At 34.8% G+C, this 22,643-nt stretch overlaps 2 protein-coding genes across 2 annotated transcripts; both read left to right on the forward strand.

Annotated features, from left to right (window-relative positions):
• The first annotated feature begins 349 nt into the window (after positions 1-349).
• On the forward strand, positions 350-6,795 carry LOC121971617. The gene is made up of 11 exons (XM_042522963.1): positions 350-446; positions 536-813; positions 2,055-4,549; positions 4,631-4,690; positions 4,783-4,863; positions 4,980-5,132; positions 5,301-5,464; positions 5,543-5,690; positions 5,772-5,894; positions 6,140-6,227; positions 6,354-6,795. Exons 3-11 carry the CDS (start codon positions 2,096-2,098, stop codon positions 6,521-6,523), a joined length of 3,441 nt encoding a protein of 1,146 aa, XP_042378897.1. The 5' UTR covers positions 350-446; positions 536-813; positions 2,055-2,095; the 3' UTR covers positions 6,524-6,795.
• Positions 6,796-7,349: 554 nt separating this feature from the next.
• Positions 7,350-21,345, forward strand: LOC121971618 (DAZ-associated protein 1-like). The gene is made up of 14 exons (XM_042522964.1): positions 7,350-7,504; positions 7,681-7,869; positions 7,960-8,049; positions 10,381-10,446; positions 12,712-12,777; positions 12,926-13,011; positions 13,115-13,160; positions 17,040-17,094; positions 19,951-20,027; positions 20,134-20,266; positions 20,351-20,484; positions 20,559-20,663; positions 20,840-20,977; positions 21,097-21,345. The coding sequence occupies exons 2-14, from the start codon at positions 7,852-7,854 to the stop codon at positions 21,157-21,159; spliced, it is 1,077 nt and encodes a 358-aa protein (XP_042378898.1). The 5' UTR covers positions 7,350-7,504; positions 7,681-7,851; the 3' UTR covers positions 21,160-21,345.
• The last annotated feature ends 1,298 nt before the right edge of the window (positions 21,346-22,643 follow it).

Raw genomic sequence — 22,643 nt, forward strand, 5'->3', positions numbered from 1 at the left:
TTGGAGACGATGGGTCGATGCTTAACCCTCGGTCGGAATATGCTTCACCTGACCGACCAAGATCGTCCATCCGACCGTATCGAGCCGTCCATTTGGTGATCATTTTGACTTTTACCTCCATTGACTTCCACCATGACAGCGGGGTGGGGCCCTCATCGTCACCGTATCAATATATTTTTTAATAACTTAATTAAAATTATTTAAAATTAATTAAAAATATTTTAATATGCTCATAGTCCGCGCAAAAATGTTGGAATAGCGTTAGCACTTAGCAAGTCATTAAAAGGACTTATTTGGGCGGGTGTTCTACTGTTAATTTTCTACCTTTTTATTTGCATTCATGAGAAGACTTGATTTGCTTGAAGTCTTGATTGTTTATTGCCAAGAATCACCGTCTCGTATCACATTGCCTGATCAAACCTGTTATATATTCCGACACTTGCAAGGTTCTTATCAACTGTTCTTTATTTTTTGAAACCATCGGTCAGTCTAGTATTTAAATACTCACTAGTGGCGTCTCTACTATGTTTCACAGAAGAAGCTATAGCTAGTCATGGTAAATGAATAGTATATGAAAAACAAACAAGGAATATGGCATCTAATCTGTTTGTATTATTGCTTGACTGGGGAAATCAAAGCCATATTGGACCAATCAAGCTCTTCATGGCTGTGAGTCCCACACCAATCCCTTTCGCTGATGGAAGGGGCCAGAGCCCAGCCAATGGCCTGCTTCAAGCTGACTTCCTTCCCTCAAACACTTTACATTGACTCCTGTTTCCTCTTCTCTTTGTGTCTGAAGCAACCGATACACAGGTATGACACTCTCAATTCACCTCTTCCTTTCGCCAGTAATACAGAGTTACTCATGCTTTCTTGTTTCTATCGTGAAAGGGATTAATGGTCTCTTGTGTTTTTGTTGCTTCTCTCTGGTGGAGCTTTTATTTGCTTTTGTATTGTGAATTATAGCTAGTTTTAACTTTTGGGGCTTTGGAAGTCTTGAGGGACAATGAAAATTGAAAACAAGCTCGAGTGGTGCCAACGTCTGAACTATCATAGAGTTTGATGGAGTTTGATAATATGGAAGTATCCGGATAGTGTATGCAACAACAAGATTGGAGTACTTGTTCATTGTTCTTATTCATTAAGATAAATTGTCATTAGGAAAATGCAAGATCATAAGGACAAATAAAGTTTGTAGGGATTTAGTAGGTTGCACATGGGTCGACTGTGATGGTTGACCTGACGCAGCCAAATTATTTTGGTTTATCTCAATGACTTAGAGTTCTGGTACGAGTTGAACTTGGAGGTGATTGGTGAAAGATGACATGAGGTATCCAAGAGACTAAAAAACTCCAGGCAAGGTGGAGTCTAGGACGAGGAACATGGAGCAATGGATGGTTCGAAAGCTTTAACGGCCTAGAACAAGGTGAGCTCATAGGTGAACGACAAGGAATGACATTAAGCATCCAAAGGACCATAGATTTGGATTATCTATGGACATAGGCTTACATCAAATTACCCTAAATTTCTTGTCTTTCTTTGTGTTTGTGTTATCTTACCAAGGTAGATGAAGATTACACTAAAAGGGTTGTGGCAAAAGTTATTCCACATTTTAGAGGCATCAAATTTGGATCTACAAGTTGGTAGTTTAAGGTGGCCATTTTTACCAAGTTGTATTATAACAGTAGTCCAGATCTCTTCTAGTGGTATTAGTGACACTTGTGATCCCAACAATTCGGCCTTCCTTTCCGTCAAAGAAAAGAAACACAGAGCCAGTAAAATGGTTATAGGAACATTAATAAATGTAGCTCAATTTTGGCATATGCAATTCGATAGGTTATAGTGAGAGTAGAGTACAGAAGATCTTGCAGGGTGGATTACAATTAGTATATGTGTCATCTGCTACATTGCAATTGTGCAGGTTGAGTAAAATGAGTGTGAATAGATGAAACAAACTAGTGGAATCAGCTTTTTTTATAATAACAAACAGATTTGGCTTGTCGTATTACCAACATCTACATGCAATTATTTGATGAAGTTGCCTTGTTTTTCAGGATGTTTATCAGAAGCATGTAGAGATAATAAAAGATAAACAATGGATTCTTTGAGGAACTCCAAAAAGCTCCAGTATGATTCAGCGGAAACTAGAAATGTAGCTACTAGACCTGCAGAGTTTCTGAAACAAAATCCTCCTAGTCGCGCTTTGAATTACTCAATTCAAACTGGTGAGGAGTTTTCATTTGAATTCATGCGAGATAAGAATGTTTCCAGGAGTCCTTGCATTCCAAATATTTCTGAACATCAAATCACTAGCTCTAGTTCTGTAGATTTAAGACAAAGGCGAGCCATATCTAATGCAGCCGGACTTCAAACTGTTTCAGATTCTCCCATTAGTGCCACTGAAAAAAGAGAATTGTGCAAAGAAATGCAGAAGAAAGTATTTCTTGAAACCAAAAGCAGTGATCAGGTAGCATTAACAAGGACAGTATCTCATGCCTCAGCCGGAAGCAATAGTACTTATCGGGGATTTAACATGAGGTATGCATCATTAAAGAGCACACCGACAAGAGTAAAATCTCTTTGCAGTTATGGTGGTAAATTTCTACCTAGACCCAGTGATGGAAAGCTGAGATATGTGGGAGGTGACACACACATTATCCAATTGAGCAAGGATATGCCATGGAAAGAACTCATGAAAAGAGCAAAAAGAATGTTCAATCAAACTCAGACAATCAAGTATCAATTGCCAGGTGAGGAAATTGATGCTCTAGTGTCTGTATTCTGTGATGAAGACTTGCAGCATATGATTGATGAGTTCATTGTTCTAGAATACAATCAGATAGAACAAAAGCCCAGGATGTTCCTGTTCTCCTCAGATGATAACGCACATTTCACTCTTGGCACCATGGAAGGAGATTCTGAAACTCAATTTCTTGCGGCAATCAATGGTTTTGATGTAGCTGAGAAAACTTCGAGTTGCGATGTTTTGATAAGAACATCAGCTAGTGGGATGGACAAGTCCCTTATTTTTAGTGTTGAACTTGATGAAGTTAAAAGAAAGAACAAGGCTGAAACTCCATACTCTTCCATCCATCATCATGACAATTTCAGCAGTGACGAAAATGGAATTCAATTTTCTTCATCTGTGCCATCTGATTATGAGCTGCTGATCCATCATCAGCAAGATGCTGACAAAAAGGAGGTGACACCTCAATCAGAACAAAAATTTTCTTCACCAGTGCAGTTACATGATGTTTCAGTTTCACATTTGCAACTTGAAGCACTCTATGGTACTCCAGCACCAGATTTTATATCCCCAAATCATCATATGAAACATTTGGAAACTCGTGTATCATTGCCACTTGATGTCCTTAGTGCAATCAAGAGCTCTCCTAAAGAACTTCCCCAACCTTGCATATGTTCTAGAGTTACTACTGGATGTTCTGATAATAAGCCTACAGTAGTTGGCCTTGACACTGAAGATCCACTCTCAATGCTGTCAAGAGCATTTTACAAGGACCAGATGACATCAAAGCAGGAAAAAATAGAATTTCAGCTATCAAACTCTAAGGATCAAATTGGTTATCAAAGGCCAACACATGAGCAATTCTCCTATCAGAAACAAGAACTAGGTGAAGTTTTACATTCTTTAGCTGAAGAAGATATGGTTACTGAGTCTGGTAACTTAGCCATTGCTGGAAAATCTCCAAAATCTAATCAATCCAGTATTAGGGATGAGTTGAGAGAAAATCAGAGGTATCGAGCTTCTGTTCCAGTTATCCAAACAAATCGGATTGAGCTTGAATCTACAATGTCGAGATCAGATAATTCAGTTTCTTTCATGCAATCTGAAAATTCAAGTTATAGTGAAAGTAATCAAGAAGATGTTACTTTGGCATATGATTTAGCATCCAATGACAACAAGAAGGTTAAAATGGGCTACCAGTTTCAGCAGCAGTTTGATAAAAACAGTAGGAACTCAAGTTCATCCATGGATGATGAGAAAGACCCTTTAAATCAGGGTAGCATCTGGAATGCATCTGACAGGACCAGAAGCATAGATAGTTCCAGTTCTGGTGGTAAGACAAGTATTTCCAAAGTGTATTCACAAGAACTGCTTGGTGATGGATCAGATGCAGTGAAACAAACATCTCCGCCATTAATCCTTGGAAGCATTCAGAAACAAAAGGAAAGAACTGCAGTTGTTCCTCAAGGAAATTGTTCTCCTTCCCCTAAAGAACACAGCCACCATCTAAACTCTAGTAATTCTCAGTTTATCTATGAGATAGGTTCCGTTTCAACTCCGAAGGTTAAATCTGCTAAAGAGTTCTCTAATTTAAGTACCTCCAGCACCCATGGTATCATAAATGACTTGAAAATGCCAAGTAATGAATGCCAGTCTCCTCTTATGAATCTCTGCCATGATGAGTTAACCAGTGAAGAACCTACACTTAAAAAACAGCCTCATGAAACATCTTTTCTGATGAAAGTCTCTTCTTTAGAACATAGGGATCTTGGCCTGAAGAATCCTCATGTTGATTTTGATGAGGTAATGAAATGTAAAATTCACAGTATGGTTGAAACTGATGTACAAATCAAGTTTAATTAATCATGCTGATCTTGCTTGCAGGTGGAGAGTTCCCTGGCAAATGTCGGAGAACACTTAAGAACAGCTCTTACGGAATATGAGGTAGGTATTAATATGTTTTAGTTGTACGCTTTATACAGAATCTTTCTTGTTCTCCTGACTAGATGCCTTATTGATATGATGGTTGGATACAGGAAATTGCTTCTGATATAAAGGAAGTGAATGATCCTGGTCCTGATACTTCCACGGAAATCCCAAGTCTAAGAAACTTGCAGGTACATTTTAGATCAGTATTCAGAAACTTCAAGTTTCTAGACTTTGCAAATTCAAGATCCTTTACATGGCATCTTCTTATACGAGTTCTTGGTTATATTGAGTGAATTATTACCAGCGAATTAATAATGAAGATCTTGAGGAACTGCGGGAACTTGGTGCTGGGACATTTGGAACTGTGTACCATGGAAAGTGGAGGGGCACAGATGTGGCCATTAAGCGGATAAACAGGAGTTACTTTATAGGTCATTCGTCTCAGACAGAAAAAATGGTAGCATTCTAAGACAAATAAATCATAACTTATTTTGATTCCCCACTTCTTTTTTGTTCTTGTCAAATTTCTTCACCAAATTGTTGAGAATTAAAAATGTGTAGTTGAAGTCCAAACGGAATATGTATTGATGAAACAAGAAGCCAACATAGCATATTGTTCATACAGATCTCTGGGTTTTGGCGTGAAGTCGGTATCCTGTCGAAACTTCATCATCCAAATGTTGTAGCCTTTTATGGTGTTGTGATGGATGAACAAGGAGGAACAATGGCAACTGTGACAGAATATATGACCCATGGATCTCTCAAGCATGTTTTACGACGCAAGGAAAGGTATAAAATCATTTCGAGTTCTAACCTATGAATAAATTTTGTTTGGAAAGGTCTAATGTAGCATGACAAACTTCTTAGGCATCTTGATTTCCGTAAGAGGCTGCTAATTGCTATGGATGTAGCTATTGGCATGGAGTATCTGCATTCGAGGAATGTTGTACATTTTGATTTGAAATGTGATAACTTGCTTGTAAACCTCAAGGACTCATCAAGACCTATTTGTAAGGCAAGTAGTATATTCAGTTGTATAAACATTTTGCTTTCCTAACAAACTCATTTGAATGAAGTTGGTGGATATCTTATCCAGGTATGCGATTTTGGATTGTCGAAAATGAAACTCCACACTATGGTTTCTGGTGGTGTGAGAGGAACACTTCCATGGATGGCTCCAGAGTTGCTCTATATTAGTAGCAACAAAGTTTCTGAAAAGGTAAAATGGCTAAGTCTTTGTTATTCTAAAAAGAACAGACAAAAGTCGAAGTTTAGAAAATAGCTTCATCGTCCATGACGGACTTATATCTACATAAAATGATACAACAACTATAGAAATGCCAGATGGTAAATATGGTAGGTAGTTCTGAAAGGCATTCCACTGTCAATTTTTTCTACCACTATTTTCATACCGAACATGAAATTTTAAACATGATATTTATTACTTGTTGACATTGGTTGCAGATCGATGTATATTCATTTGGCATTGTCATGTGGGAGATTCTCACGGGTAAAGAGCCTTATGAGGATATGCATTATGGAGAAGTAATAGGTGTGTTAATCAAACTTACAAGAAGCAGTTTGCTTTGAACTTGAAGATACAACATACTGAACTTTATTTTCTCTGCAATTGCTTGCTCGTCTTCTTCTTTTTTTTTTTTTCCTCCAATAAAACCAGGTGGTCTTTTGCATAACACATTGAGGCCAATTGTGCCTGGTTCATGTGACAAAGATTGGAGAATTCTAATGGAACAATGCTGGGCAGTTGATCCTGAGCAAAGACCAACATTCACACAAATTGCCAGCCACCTAAAATCAATGTACAAAGGCCATCAAAGCAGGGAATAGAAATGATTCAGAAAAGAAAATTACATAACTCATTGTTATATATATATATATATATATATATATATATATATATATACACTCAAGGTATGCCTGATTGTTAAAGATTCATATAGCCCCTTGTGAGGATGTTGTGCTTGATATAGCAATGCCTTTCTTTTTTTTGGTGACCCATATGCCTATTCTGTTCGTATTTATTTCTCCGTTTGGTGGGTTTACATGTTAAAGTTGTAACACACGATGTTGCTGTTAAGATTTAAATTCAATAAAGTGATCTAATTTATGTTTTAATCGTGGACTGAATTAAAGATATGATTTTTGTGTGTAAAAGCCGGTTAATATGTTAATTCATTTTATGTTATTATTGATGGACTGATAACCTAAACGGGTCCAAGGTCTATATAAAGATCCCATTAGAATGAAAATTTCGACAGCTGATGCTCTCTCTCCTTTGAAAGATCATTTTGCCGCAAGAAGTGTTTACTTTTGATCTTTCGGAAATTGTTCCAACGACAATTAAACAATAGCGATGACTCTGAATTTATTATATTCGATTTAAAGTTATTCATCGTTTTTATTTTGTTAAATATCAACCATAATTTTGGGTACCTTCTTGGTCCGTCGTTCTTGATTTGTCCGTTACAACAAAGAATAATTTTGTGATATGCCCGTTACTATAAAAAGAGCATTTAGAAACAGTTGAATCAAGCCTGTTGATCTCAATGAACAAGGCCACTTGATCCCGGCCTTTGATTTGGGTACCTTCCTTTTTTTACGTAGAAATAGCTGAGAACCATTTGATCAAACGTGCGATGATGATGGAACAGATTGGGAATGGACGGGTGTGATTAAATATCTCTAGTTCCAATCCCTAGTTAGGTTGTCGTGCGGCGAGGAAGAGAGGAGAGGGAGAAGAGTGGCCGACGAGGGAGCGTGCGGCGACACCACGGCCACCGGAGGCGAGAGTGCGAGCAGAGCGGCTAGGTAAGAGCGTTCGTGAGCGCGAGATCTGTATGGCCTTTTCTTTTCCCTTTTCTCTCCTCTTCCACCCTTTCGCTTCTCGGCCGGATCCCGGTGGAGAGCCAAAGCGGAGGGAGGAGGTAGCACTGGAAGTAGGAAATAAATCAAACGATTCTTGTGCGTTGTGTGGTCCTCTGCAGGAGAGTGAGAGGTTGAGAGAGTGCTGTAGAGAGGGATAGAGGTAGAGAGATAGACATAAAGAGCCATCTTGAGGGAACTAAGTGAAGGAAAGGGAGGAGAGGGATAAAGTGAGCGATAAAGTTTGAGATAGCGTCTCTCCCTATCCTTGATCCGTGTTCTCTACGTCCATCATGGCTAACAAGCTCGTGGTCAGTATTTCTGATCGAAGTGTGTTTTTTTAATTTTCTTTCTTCTACTTCGAGGAGTGTTTTACTGATTGCATTGGGCTTTCCATTTAGGTTCTTGGAATCCCATGGGATGTGGATACAGAAGGTTTGAGGGAATACATGACCAAGTTTGGACCTTTGGATGATTGTGTGGTCATGAAGGTAAGTTTGGTTTACTTTTTGCATGCGGAATATTTTCTTTAATCTACCAAGGTCTTACTGTTAAGTGTTTTTTGGAATTGGTGGTGCATGAGTTATCTTGTTATTAAATTTAACATTGTTAGTGCCATTGATGCGTAACTTCAGATGCATTCTTTAACATTATAAACACTGATTTCATTATCATCATCATATCTATTTATTGTCATCGCTGTGTAAGTCCCAATTATTTGGGGTTGGCTACATGGATTTTATTTCATTAAACTCTATGCAAGGCTAAATTACTACAATAATCATTATTGATTGAATCACTTAAAATTACATTAATTGGAGTTTTCTTTGTCTCTATACCTCTTCCAATTCAATTCAACCTTTTTAAACAAGCTTCTATCATTTTATCATCTATTAGAGTTACACCTCTTGAATAATAATGTTCCTTTATTTTTAACCTTCATAGTCATATCCATTTTAGTTCTCTCGTCTCTACTACTTTAATTTTGTATGTGCTGCTTCTCAGTCGGTTGACACTCTGATTCGTAAATTATGATGAATCGTACTATAGACATGGAATTTACCTTAGCCTAATGTCAGATAATGATCACACAACTTTAGAAACACTTTACTAAAATCATCTACAGGTTATCCTATTCTGATATCTTAATAACCTTTTCATATTGAATGATAGATCCTTCTCTAAAACTTTAACACAAATTTCATTTCAATCATATACATTTTTTTATTATTGAAAATACATTTCATATAATAAATTACTGTTTTACTTTACTTAAATCTGTAGTTTATCTAACATGAATTTCATATCATGATATAAACCATTTTAGTTATCCCATGCATTTTCTTATATTGGAAAACATTATAAATTTTGGTTCTATTGAACCTATATATTTAGTTTTAAAATTTCAATCTATAATTCAAGCTTTGATGATAATTTATTTTTTCTCTCATCAATTAACATGGAGGTTTATCTCTAATATGATTAGTAAGTTTATGTAGTTGTACAATTATCAAGAGATAGAATATCATATAATTATATGCTACATTTGTCATAGCTCTAATGTTAGAAAATATATTATTATAGATGTTCATTCACATTGGTATAATTAGTGGTGTAAATGGGTTGTGCCTAAGTCATGAATGACACCGGTTTGATTGACTTGTTTAGGTGTCGTGCTGGGTCAAACAAGACGTTGTGTCATGGGACATGTTGATCATGACTTGTAATGCAATACTTTTTTGTCCGACACGACTTATACAACTCATACAACTTCCAAGTCTTCTAACTCCACGTCATCCTTGATGATATTGCCCAAAGACTTTCATTTAGGTTTCATATCTCGCCTAAAGTCTACTTGCCCTTAGGTCTTTAATCATTTGGCCAAAGACTCCTTGTCTCTATATCTTCAACCTCTTGGCCAAAGGTCTCGCCTCCAAGTTTTCAATTACTCACATCAAAATGCAACTCGTACTAGACCTCTAAGCTATTGGGCCTAACCAACATGACTCGACTCCATCAAGTCATGAGCTCCACGAGCTCCATGTGTAACTTTTTTATTCCTTCTAAACTCGATGCATACATAAAGGACCATAGACACACCAAACTTAAATCGTCAAACATATCAAAACATCCTAAGGCATTGTGGTTGAACCGAACCACTTATGAATATTGTTACACTAACAATCTCCGTAAACCATTTAGGAAGATCATTACATCAACAATTTGTACCTTTACATAGCATGATGGATATTGTTAGTTTAACTATCGTTTCATTCTTTTATCAAACAAACTCTTTTCAATATGCGTTTTTTTATTGAGTGGACCAAGAAAAGGAACTCTATTCAAGTATATTCTCTCCTTATGTTTGCCTAACAAATTTTGATACTTTCATTGAGTGCTCTTTCTCTTATGTTGAAATAGACTTTTGTTATTCAATAGGTTATGTGTAAGTCGTAAAGTTTTTTTTTGTCATTATGTTCAAGGCAATCGTAAACAATTTTTCTGTTAAAATGGAGACCAGTAGTATATCAATTTTTTTTTATTAATTTCTTGTTTGTTTGTTTATTTCAATTGCCTAGTCTATGTTAGGAAAATATCTCTCTCTCTCCCTCTTGGGTAGTATGTCCATAATTCAGAAATCTTATTTTCAATATGACTGAAAACTTTGGGTCTTGATAAGATGTTGAAGTACTATTGTATTATCTTATTGCCATATTTAGACTTTTGTGAATGATTTTATTTATATTATATTACAATTTTGTGATGCTTTATATATCTCCACGTTGATTGAATTCCTTCTTTAACTGATCAATCACATTTAGGAGCGCTCGACTGGTCGTTCACGAGGATTTGGCTATGTGACATTCTCATCAGCAGAGGATGCTAAGGTGATTGCAATTAATCTCCAGATTTTTTTTCCTTTTTTTTTTGTAAATATGTTACAAAGTTCAATATTGATTTACTGGGAAGTCTTTAATCCTGTAATTTCAGTTTAAATTTTGCCATTTATCTATCGTGGTTTCTCGAATATGTTTTTTCACACACCCATGTGTGAATTAAAGTAGGCTGCTTGAAATGGTCCTGTTTGTCAGTTCTGTGACAATCACTAGCAATTACAAGAGACTTCCAATGCTGATGATAATTGTCATACTGTTAATGTTGATGTTGGAGCATTACTTCATTTTGAGATCTCATATTCTATCTAAAAATTATCCAAACATTGCGGAGACACTTCTCTCTTAACTAATCTTTTCTCTATGATTCATTTTGCATCCTTTAGTTACTGTCAAGGTATGAGATGTCGATCCATGCCGCGACACGACACTATCAGGCACGGAGCCACAAGGTCCACCGTGACCTTGTGGCGGGTTACGTGGCCGCGGCAGCCAAGTCCTTTTTTTTGTTTTTATTTTTTTTTTCCTTTTTGTTATTTTTCCTTTTTATTTTGTTATTTTTTTTGTTTCCCCTTGTGTTTGTATTGTTTTTATTTTTTCCATTGAAAATTGCTTTCCCTTATTTTTATTTTTTTTACATTCATCCATGGTTTGAAATCTTGTACTGTGCTTGGTAAAACAGTGGCAACATATTGTTTTGGTAAATCACTGAAACTTGATACCACAGGGCACTAAGATTTATGAATCGTGTTGTAGTTTCGGCCTTTGATTAGAAAGATACCGTTCTAGTATCGTGCCGACGCTCCGATGCATGGTGCTGGAAGTTGAAGGAGGGAGGAGGGAGGAGGGAGGAGGGAGGAGGGAGGAGGGAAGAGGGAGGAGGGAGGGGATGAAATAAAGGAAGAAGACATTGTTTGTGGTGAGTGATATAGAATTTCGATATGCATTGAAACATTGATACGATATAGAAACAATATTGTCCAGTTCAAGACTAAAGTTTTGGTATGGCTCTAGATTTTGAATCTTGCATTCGTCAATGGGAGAAAAAGAAATATAATATTTTTCTTCCATCCGTCTATGATTAATTTTGTTTCTTCATATTTCCACAAGGTAAATAGTAAAATAAAACCTCTTTAAAGATGAAGAATAAAGATTATTAGAAAAGATAAAAAAATATAATATAATTTCTCATCTTATAAAATAAACTATTATTAATGAATTAAATTATTCTATATATAAATTTAATTTCATTTTAAATGGATCATAATAAATTCAAACTAAATTCGATTCAAAGCTGCTTGATCGTGCCATGATTACTTGGTGAATTTCAGTTAACCCTAAATCAACTTTTACTCGATAATGATCAAACATTTCACGAGATAATATCAAATCTAACTCAAAAATAAGCATCTATAGTAATCAAATAATAATAAAAATATTTTTTAATTAATATATTTTATATTTAAAAAAGTATTGAAACCATCTCGGTACGATATGGTACTGAAACTTTATTCGTCATAAACTAAATCTCCGGCATGGCAATTTTAAACCTTAGTTATTGTAATACTCTCTTGGTAATTTTTAATTTGCTTTTTTTCTTTAAGTATTCATTAGACTTCTCATGGTTTTAAATCTCATACTGTGCTAGGCGATATGCTCAAAATGTATCATTCCGATAAATTACTCAAACTCGATATTGCTTGACTCAAATAATTTATCATGTATTGTTGTCTCAATCATGTAGATAAGTATCCTGTCATGTTAATGTTTAGCACCCCCTTGACATGTTATAAAACACGTTAAGATGAATTGAAATAATGATTTCTATTTTATTACAATGTCAAAAATATACCATTTATATTGGAGTTAGGTATATAATTGGGAATTAGGTATATAGTCGTGTTATATTCTTATTCTTCTTTTTCAATTTCCTTCGACCTTTCCTATCCAATTATCCATCGGCGCCATACATTGAAACACCGATAATGTATCGAAATCAAAGTCTGAAACTCTAGCACAACTCAAGATTTTAAATCTTGACAAGTTTGATTTTATTGTACCCCTAGCATAAATTGTAGTATTTCTTATACTGTTTTATCCTTGTGTGCTATTTAATAAATTTTTCCTGCATTTTTATGATGCACTTTTGGGTGATATCTCTTCATTGTCACTTCAAAGGTTGAATTGTCCTTCAGTGCGCTGCTTTGTCTTGAATCTGTCATTTTATTCGTGTTTTGAGATGAACTTTTATGCTTCCAGAGTGCACTTGATTGTGAGCATGTTCTTGGCAACAGAACCCTTGAGGTGAAGGTGGCCACACCCAAGGTAATTCATGAAGTACACTTGATGTTCCTTTCTTGTTACATTTAATTTTTCTGCATTACCATGTATATTACTATTTTAGCTTCTTTTTTTCAGCAAGGAAGTCATATTCTTGCTTTCAGCAGTGTGTTTCATGATTATTAATTTTTAGGAAGAGATGAAGGGGCCAACAAAGAAAGCTACCAGAATTTTTGTTGCTAGGATAGCACCATCAGTTACAGAGGCAATGTTTCGAAGGTAAGTATACTCATTATCATCAATCTGATAACAACAGGTTTTTGGCTTCTTTAGATATTTCACCATCAGATGAAGTTCCATTCACCATATTGCACACTTGCAGTTATTTTGAAAATTATGGAGAAATAACAGACTTGTACGTGCCAAAGGTGAGCGAAGAAATTTACCTTCTTTTTCTCTAAATTTCCTTTCATTTTTAATAATAAGCTATTGAGTGTGTTCTGGAACTAACCATTGATTAAGATTTTCCCATGTTTTTTATTTTACCTTCTTTTTTTTCACTTTGTTTCTTTTTATGATAGGTGATTTGGCATATCGGTATCACATCTCATTTGCTTGTTTTGTAATTAAGCTAAGCAATGCAACTGTGCTTTCACAATTCAGTTACTAAGGAACTACTAGGACCCTCCTACTTTTGTTTGATTAAATTGTCTATGAACAATGTTATCCAGTGTGTTTCTTTTATCTCTTGATGAAAACATCTTTTTTCAGGATAAAAAATCTTAAAATCCTTTTTAGATGAATAAGTTATCCAAGAAGTGTGTTAACCAAAATTGTGGATGCTGCAAAAATTATGGCATGTAGGTCTTATGATAATCAACAACATGCACTTTTTCACTTTCGTGATTCCAATGTTGATCTTAGTAGGGAGAGAAATTGCATTATGGTAAGGCTAAGGTGAGTAATTTGCATGAAGAAGCAGTGTGACAGGAAGAAAAAGAGAGGAGGAGACAGAATTCAATTTGGAAAAACTTTTCCCCCCATGCCACCATCTGAGGCCATGGTTATCAGCTTGCAAATTGCTTTGTGCACCAGACTGTATGTTTTTATTCTATTTCCAAAGTTTTCCTAGATGATCTAGATCCTAACTAGGATAAAAGTCTTGGTGGGTTTTGATGAATCTATGAATGATCATATGAACCTCTTATCATTTCTACATAGGATCTGAATCAAAACAATATTATCTTCTAAACGACAGATCTTTTATGTATCCAACCATAGTTCTGAAAAGCGTGCACATGGCTGTGCCTAGGTGTAAGGCACGCCATTTGCACCTGGGCAGTGACCTAGGTGCAGTACTTGAATGAAGTGCGCCTAAGTGCATGCCTTTTGAGAGGTTAAGGAGCAATTTTTCTCGCTTTATTAAAGTATTAATTTTTTTAAAAAGTCCAACCCATACCTTTAAATCCCCTTTAAATTAATTAGGTTGCATTAACTTGTATGCATGCGACACATTTTTCTTGCTTGACTCTTCCTCTCCCCTAGAAAATGAACATTAACCTCCCTTGGTACCTTGCAAATTTATTTCACTGATTTTCTCTTGCATGACTCTTCCTCTCCTTAAAAAATCAGCATCAACCTCCCCTTCTCAAACGTGGACTCGTCTCTTGCCTACAACATCAACATGAACATCAACATCGGTTTCTAGATTTGGCTACACTTTCTTGCTTTTTTTCCTTTTGTTTCGCCATAACGGTATGTTTTTTTCCTCACAAATTTAAGTCCATAACTTTTCTTATCTGTTTTATTTTTTCTCTAACAAAATCAAATTGTAAATTAGTTCAGAGTTTACATTCTAATGATTTTGTTTTTTCGTTCCTCACAAATTCAAATTGTAAATTAGTTTAAAATTTTCATTTCATTTTGATTTTTCTTTAATTTGAAGTTTGATTTTGCTTATGAAGATAAACTATTTTAATATTTGAATGTTAGTGAATTTTATATTTGCATTATTGTTTAATAGTTGGTGAAATATTTGAGAATTTTGTTAGAGAAATATTTGGTAGAAATTCCCTATATATGTTTGAATTGAAAAAATTTATTCCCAAAGCGCCTTACTATATAATCATCAAGTTTTTTTTTAAACTCTTTGTGATAGGCTACATAGATCAAATCTTTCCATTTTTGAACTTTATGTAAGCCACTTGTAATATTCAATAATTAAATTATTTTTTAATTATATTAACTAATATTTTTGGTCTTTAGTTCTTTTAACTATGATATGCATTGATCATCTTTGACAATGTCCATATCATCTTATTCTTTTTTGTAAAACCATTTTATTGCCTAGCATTTTATACTTTTTGTATTTATTGTATTTTTTCTTTCTAGTATGTCCACACGTCTATTTTAAGATTATTATTTTCGTTACATTCATAATTTAAAATCTCATACTAGCACAGGCAGAATTTATTATTATACCCATCGTTCGGCATGACATCGACACTGGCATGAGGCAACACGATCATCGGATCATGTGAGGCCCTGTGTGAGACCCCACGGTCGCACGGAGGCTTCGTATGAGGCCGCACGGAGACCTCGCGCGAGGTCCCACGACCACGAGGCCACACGGAGGCCTTGCGTGAGGCCCCACAGCGGTCGCGTGAGGCTGTTGGATTTTTTTTTTTCAATTTTTTTCTTTATTTTTAAATTGTTTATTTTTTAATGGTTTTTTTTTCCCCTTTTAATTCTTTCTCCTCTCTCCCAGTATTTAAATTTTTTTTTATTCCTTTCCTCTCAAACACATGGGAAAAAAATTTCTTAAAAAAATTCCTTCTTAAACTGATTAAAATAAATTCAATTTAATTTAAACCTACTTGATCCTAATTGTCATGCCTGAACTTTAGTTAATCCTAAATTGACTTTACTCGATCATATTTTTAAAATATTAGTTTAATCAAATAGTAAGTATTTATAGTAATCAAATATTCTAATAATAATTTTTTTGATTAATATATTTTATATTTAAAAAGTATTGAAACTATATTGATATTGTACGATATCGAAAACCGGCATGGCTCGAAATTTTAAACCATGAGTTTCATTTGCTTTTTCTTTTGTGCATTTCTCCTATCAATTAAACTTTTACATTAACTTTTTATGCATATCTCCTAACAATCCAATGTTTACATCCATAAAGAATGGTGGGTCATACCATAGTATCTAATGTTGTCTTTTTAGCATAAAAGGGATAAGACGTTCAAACATGACTCCAAAAGCTCCCCTACATTTTGACAATCCATTTTTTACCGCATTAATTGTCTATCCTTTAATATCCTTTTCTTGTTGAGTAATAATCCAAAATGCCTAAACCACTTTTATGGATTTCATGTCTGCCCATCATAACTATTCCATTAATTATTTGAAACTGTATTTCATATGTTCAGCTTTTTTTTTATATTTATCCTAACTATTTTTTTTCTATTTTTCTTAAGTTTCTAAAATGTTTCTCCAGAATGCAAACTTCAAATTTAATTGTATTACACTTAGTTAATACAATCCCATCTGTAAATAACATAGCATACACTTAGGTTATTAGAAGTATGATTGGTTAGTTCATATAGTCCTAATAGGAAAATATTGACTAGCAGATCATGCCACACTTCCTATAGCTCTAACATTGGCAACAATTATAATAAATATTTTTATCACACTAATATAATTACTAGATATTATTTTTCTCTCCAAGATCCACCATAATATTTGTCGAGCAGCTCTATTGTGATTTTTTTTCATTGGTTGTCTTATAAAAATAACATATATGGTTACTCTTATTTCTCCTTAATAATTCTTTACAATTCCACAATATGAACCATAAACTTGATACCGTTATGGTAGAAACAGCTTTCTCTATCACCTTTTATAACTTTTTGAAATATATATTTTAACTTTATTCTGTATAGCACAAGCATGACAAAATGGTGGTGGCATAAAATCTTCAGATTGTAGTTTTGCTTATTCCTCTGCCCCATCTCTGTTAGGGGGAAGACCTGCTCCGATTAGACCTGATTGACATGGGTTCATCGATGCCTGTCAAATTTTACCATCCTTAGGCTTGCCCATATAACATGGCAAAGTATGCTGAAATGTCATTGTTACTAGGGATGTGATATAATTAGCTATTAAAAATTGGCTATTTATTGAATTATCCAATTTGTATTTGCGGTTTCTAGTATAGTTTGAATGATAAAATTTGGCACTGTCCTAATTCTATTTGTAATCTTGTTCACTCTGTAATTTCAATCTAGGATCAAGGGTCCAAAGGGCATCGTGGAATTGGGTTTATCACTTTTGATAATGCAGGTATTGACAAATAGATTATTGTTGGTTGTTTATTTCATCTATATATGCTTGATTAATTCTACAATTATATTAATGCTTGGTTCATTCTACAATGATGCTTTTCCCACTCCTAAATCGTAAGCATCACACTGACTATATTTTAAAACTCAGTTGATTTGCTAATTTCTTTATTTCTATTCTAACTAAAATCTGGTGTCTTGTATTCGATTACCTGATTCTTGGTTGAATTGATAATTTTTTCTATTGTTTTTTGCTAAAACTTCTTTCCTTGTAATTGTAAGCCGATTTTTGTGGCTGAAGAACAGCATGATAACAGGATCCTGAGTTACTTCTCCAAGGAACTGCTTTTTAATGCTTTGCTGGCTTGACATGCATTCACCTAGCGTAACTCGAATTAAAAATTGACTATCTCTGTTTACATTGTGTTAATACATTGATTCTATTCTATCATTTTAGACTATTATTGCAATGCATTATGTTTTTAAACCTTGTAGGAAAATCAATTTGATAATGACAGCATAAAAATACTACTACATTGACAACAAAATCCTCAATTTGTAGCATATGGAACTGATATATATTGAACTTTGAAAAATCTCGATATGATTATATTTTCTTAAGCATTACAAAATTTAACTTTTTAATATGGTATTATTGAATTTCTTCACAATCACATTAATATTTTGTTGTAATTAATTCAAGGATGATAGTTTTAGCAATATGATATTATGTACTAATATTGTATATTATAAGTATTATCTTCATCTTTTTTATGTTCTATAGTATTGTAAATGCCACATTTATGATTCGGGTCTCTCAAACAATCGATGCACACTCAATAAATGCATTGTGCATCATATTTTATGGATAAAAACCACACTAAAGCATCCTTTAGTGATTCGACTTTAATTGAGGTATATAGTGATTCAACTTTAACTTTTGACGCTTTAGCTTGTTTTCTTTTAGATATATGGTTTTTACTAATTAATCTCTTTGTTTTGCCCAAGGTCTAAAATTCGTTAGGCGTTAGTCGACTAGCGCCAGATCAACGTTTAGCACCTAGGCCGCCTAGGCGGGGATTAAGTGTCGCTAGACGGATTCCACAGTATCAATATAAATTACATAATAAATCATATTCTATAACTCCAGCACAATAACATCAAATTTAAAATGAGTTTAAAATTACACAACTAATAAAATATCACAAATTTATTCTACTTCGTCTTCTCCATAATTTTTAACAACTTGTTCTTTATCAGACACAAACTCAATATCATCATTTTGATCCTCCTCTTCTTCTGATGCAAAATTATTCTCGTGAAGTTCTCACTCTATAGCTTCTTTGGAGTTGTAGATTTTCATCTGTTCTAGTTGCTTCATCAATCATTTGCTAAGTGATCTTAGAACCTGGTTCAACTTCATCTTCCGCACCATCCACAATTCAACCTATTTGAAGTATCTTTTGTAAAAAGGACATTGACATTCCTTTCTTTCTTTGTTTTTTGTTTGTTCAACAATCTAGCATTAAATTGGACAAATATTAGATTGTTCAACCTGTTGACATCTAACCTATTTCTTTTCTTGTTGGACCAAAGTTTAGGGCTTATAAAACTTAATCCCACACAAAAAAAGTTACATTTTAGTTTTTTTTAATTGAGCTTTAAATTTAAAAGCTCAAACTAAAAAAATATGAAAACCTTGTACTATTTCCGCGGCGCCTAGGCGATTCAATCGATTAGGCGGCGCCTAGGGCCGCCTAATCCTGCCTAGGCGCCAAGGCCGCCTAGGTTGGCCAACTAGCATGTTTTCGGTGCAGCTGGTTGATGCCTAGTGCCTAGGCTAGGCGGGGCCTAGCTTAAGCTGATTTTTAGAACACACATCCTATTTCTAGGACAAAATAAGATTAGAAAAGGTTGACACTCATCCAACTTGACCAAGCCTGGAATGGGATTGACTAATTTGGAAAATTATTGTAGTATTAACATGTGTACAAATGGTCAAGATATTTGATTGTTTAACTGATCGAATCAATTAGGGGTACAATGACATGAAGGAAAATTCTAGTTAATATAAATATGATTTAAGAGATCTCAATAGTATAGTGATACTAGTGAAGGTTAACATATCTTGAAATGCTAGAAGATATGTGCTTAAGAATACACAGTTGAAGTTGGAAATATTGTAGTTGTCACCTATGACCTATCCCATTTGGAATATAGTTTACTTCGATTAAACTTTGTCATCTCTGTTGAAGAATATTCAAGGACACAACATGCCTTCTACAGTGCAAGGATTTGTATGCATATTGTTGCATATTCAAGGACACAACATATCTTGAAAATGTGTATCATATTGTTGTTCCACCTATTTGGCGATAGTTACCTGAATCTTACTTCTCTGTTAAGGATTTGTATGCATCCGATTTAGATTTAGGAGTATTTTCTCCATCTAAATTGGACGATATAGGTAGATCTATTCATAGCAAGAGAAACTATGAAATATTACTTTCGAGGGATTTACGTGCATATCGCTATCACACTCATCCTGATCCATGCATTTCAAAAGAAAATGTGTATCATATTGTTGTTCCACCTATTTGGGGATGGTTACCTGAATCTTAATTCTCTGTTAAGGATCTGTATGCATCCTTGTTTCAGTCTTATTCTGCTAATGTTGTGATGAATTTAGTAACTTTACTGGCTGTATGCTCTCCTGAGTTATCGCCTTCATCAATCTTTGTTTCTCTCAAATAATGCTCTCATAAGTCTTCTGAAATTATTAATTTGCATCTTTCTTTTCAGAATTCTTTTGTCTATGTTAAAACAAATTGACTGTGTCTTTTCCTTGAATTAACAGATGCTGTGGATTTGATTATGGCAGAGTCCCATGAACTTGGTGGTTCTACTGTAGTTGTTGACCGAGCTACCCCAAGGGTAACCATCTCTACTCTTGGATTACTGGGACCACTTGGCTTTATAATTGTAATGATGATTGATTCATGTTGCACCTGAAATAATTTTTGGTCTCTGTTAAATGTAGAATGACGAAGTTAGATATCCTAGTAGAGCGCCACAGAGTGGATATGGTGCATACAATGCTTATATCTCAGCTGCAACACGGTATGCAGCGCTTGGGGCTCCAACGCTGTATGATCACTTTGGTTCTTATGGAAGTATGCTAATATTTAAAGTTACGCAAACTGCTCAGCATAGTCCCCTGTTATACATTTGTAATGCAAATTTTGTGTATGATGTAGGAGAGTATTTTGGGCCTTCACGTGGCATTGGTAGAAAGATTTTTGTTGGTAGACTTCCCCAGGAGGCAAGTGCTGAGGATCTGCGCCAGTACTTTGGTCGGTTTGGCCATATCACAGATGTCTATGTTCCAAAGGTAATTACTTGTGTTCATATTCAAATTGGTTAAACAAAATCTGTATGTTAGAATAAACACTTTACCATTAATAGGATCCCAAGAGAAGTGGCCATCGAGGCTTTGGCTTTGTGACTTTTGCTGAGGATGGTGTAGCAGATCGTGTATCCCGTAGGACTCATGAAATTCTTGGACATGAGGTACACATTCATAGGACAATCTGAAATTGGTTGTATAGAGCTATACTTCTTGGTAACTTAGCTAGCTTCATATGGGAAGATATTATGGCAACTGCCAACTGGAATCAATGTATGGTTATGAAAAGTCATGTATTTTTTTAATTTGTTTCTGACGTGATATCTGATATATGGAGTAGGTTGCTATAGACTCAGCAACACCGCTAGATGATGCCGGGCCCAGTGCAGGAGGATACATGGATCCAGCTGAGGTTTATGGAGGGCATGGTCCCATGCGAAACTATGGCAGACTCTATGGCAGCCTAGACTTTGACGACGTGAGTGCCTTGGTTTACCCTTCTGTTATTACGTGGGCACCTATCAGTCAAGACGTGCAAAAGTTAGAAAGTGAGAATAGATTCATAACTCTGACCTGGCACTTCTTTTCCTCATGCAGTATGGCTATGGAGCTAATGGGATCAGTCGATCAAGAATGGATTGGAGGTACAGGCCATACTGACACGAGTTGTGCTCTTTACTTCCATTTGCGATTTCGATTTCTATTTATTAAGGATAAATTTGCAAGGATGTCAAATGAAACTTCTACCTTACATACTCCTGAAATCTCTCTTCACTGTTGTGATTGACGTAGATTTTACGCTATGTATCCGGAAACTTTATTATATCATGCCCTTCAGTCTTGTAATGTTGCGGTTTGAATTGTCCGAAATCATGAGATCTCCTTGCACAATAATTTTATATCTGCCTTTGGGTAGCTAATTATCCCACGGATGGATTAAGTGTATTGTTCTCCGTTTGTGAATTTATAACACATTATAGATGCCTGCCAGGTTTGAAGTCAAAAGATTATAATAGGCGGTTGTCAGGTTCAATTGGTTGGCTCAATTGTTTGTTGGGGAATGGGATTAGAGGAGTTCTAGTTTAGTTGTGATTAAGTTCAAGAGGAACTTGCTTGAACTCAATTTAGTTGGAGAATGTTCAAATTTGAGTTGAGCTCTAAGATTTCCCTTGAAGCTTCTCCTATTTTGTTGTAGGTTTTGGGAGTGAGTGCTCATCTAATATAACCGTCATGAGTCGTTTGACTAATAGATGATCTAGTTGCTTCACTCTTCTTGGTGTGGTGAATTTGAGATGGCATTCGCTTAGATACTTACACTACAATTCCTACCTTGGATTGATTGGCCTGCCAGGTTGAGGCCGACACTTAACGTCATAGTTATGCTTCCATTTTAAATCGGTTAATTTGATCGAATTAAACTGAATTTACTAATTTGATCCAGCTATCCAATTCGTTGAAATTGTTAATCTAGGAGGTGTTTGATTTGACTCAACAAAAATTTTCTACGGACTATTAGATAAATTGAGAAGTACGGTTGTCTATCTGTAACATTCAATGTTTTTATATTTATCATCTTACGAGAGAAAGAATTATAGCTAAGATATGAACATGCTTGACTAATGTTAACCTTCTGTAGCTAAGATTTGAACCTGTCTCGCTAATCTTGACCACGTGTTTGCCCCATGCTAGTGCTGACTAATGTTAATAATTAAAATTTTATTAATTGATATTTATAATATCACAATTTACATCTTAATTTGAATTTAACAAAATAAAAATGTAATATAATTTGAATATTACATGATTATTACATCTGAATATTAAAATTTTGAAGGAAAAATAAATTAATTATCCACACGGTGAAACAAGTATCAGTGGTCCACTTTGTGTAGAATGAGAATGGTTTATAATGTAATAATGTGGATCGTAATTATAACTTGGTCATAATTGATTGTAATTTTTTTAAAATTTATTTTTCTATTTAGATTATAATTTAAGTTGGGATGGATAACCAGAAGTGATAAGCAATAGATGGATAGTTAGGCACCGAGCAAGGTTGGTCTTCGAGTGACCTCCGATGATTCAAATTATAATTTAAATAAAAATAAATTTTAAAAAATAATTATAATCAATTACGATCGAAT

Source organism: Zingiber officinale, chromosome 4A (genome assembly GCF_018446385.1).
Source record: "Zingiber officinale cultivar Zhangliang chromosome 4A, Zo_v1.1, whole genome shotgun sequence".
Lineage (NCBI taxonomy): Eukaryota > Viridiplantae > Streptophyta > Magnoliopsida > Zingiberales > Zingiberaceae > Zingiber > Zingiber officinale.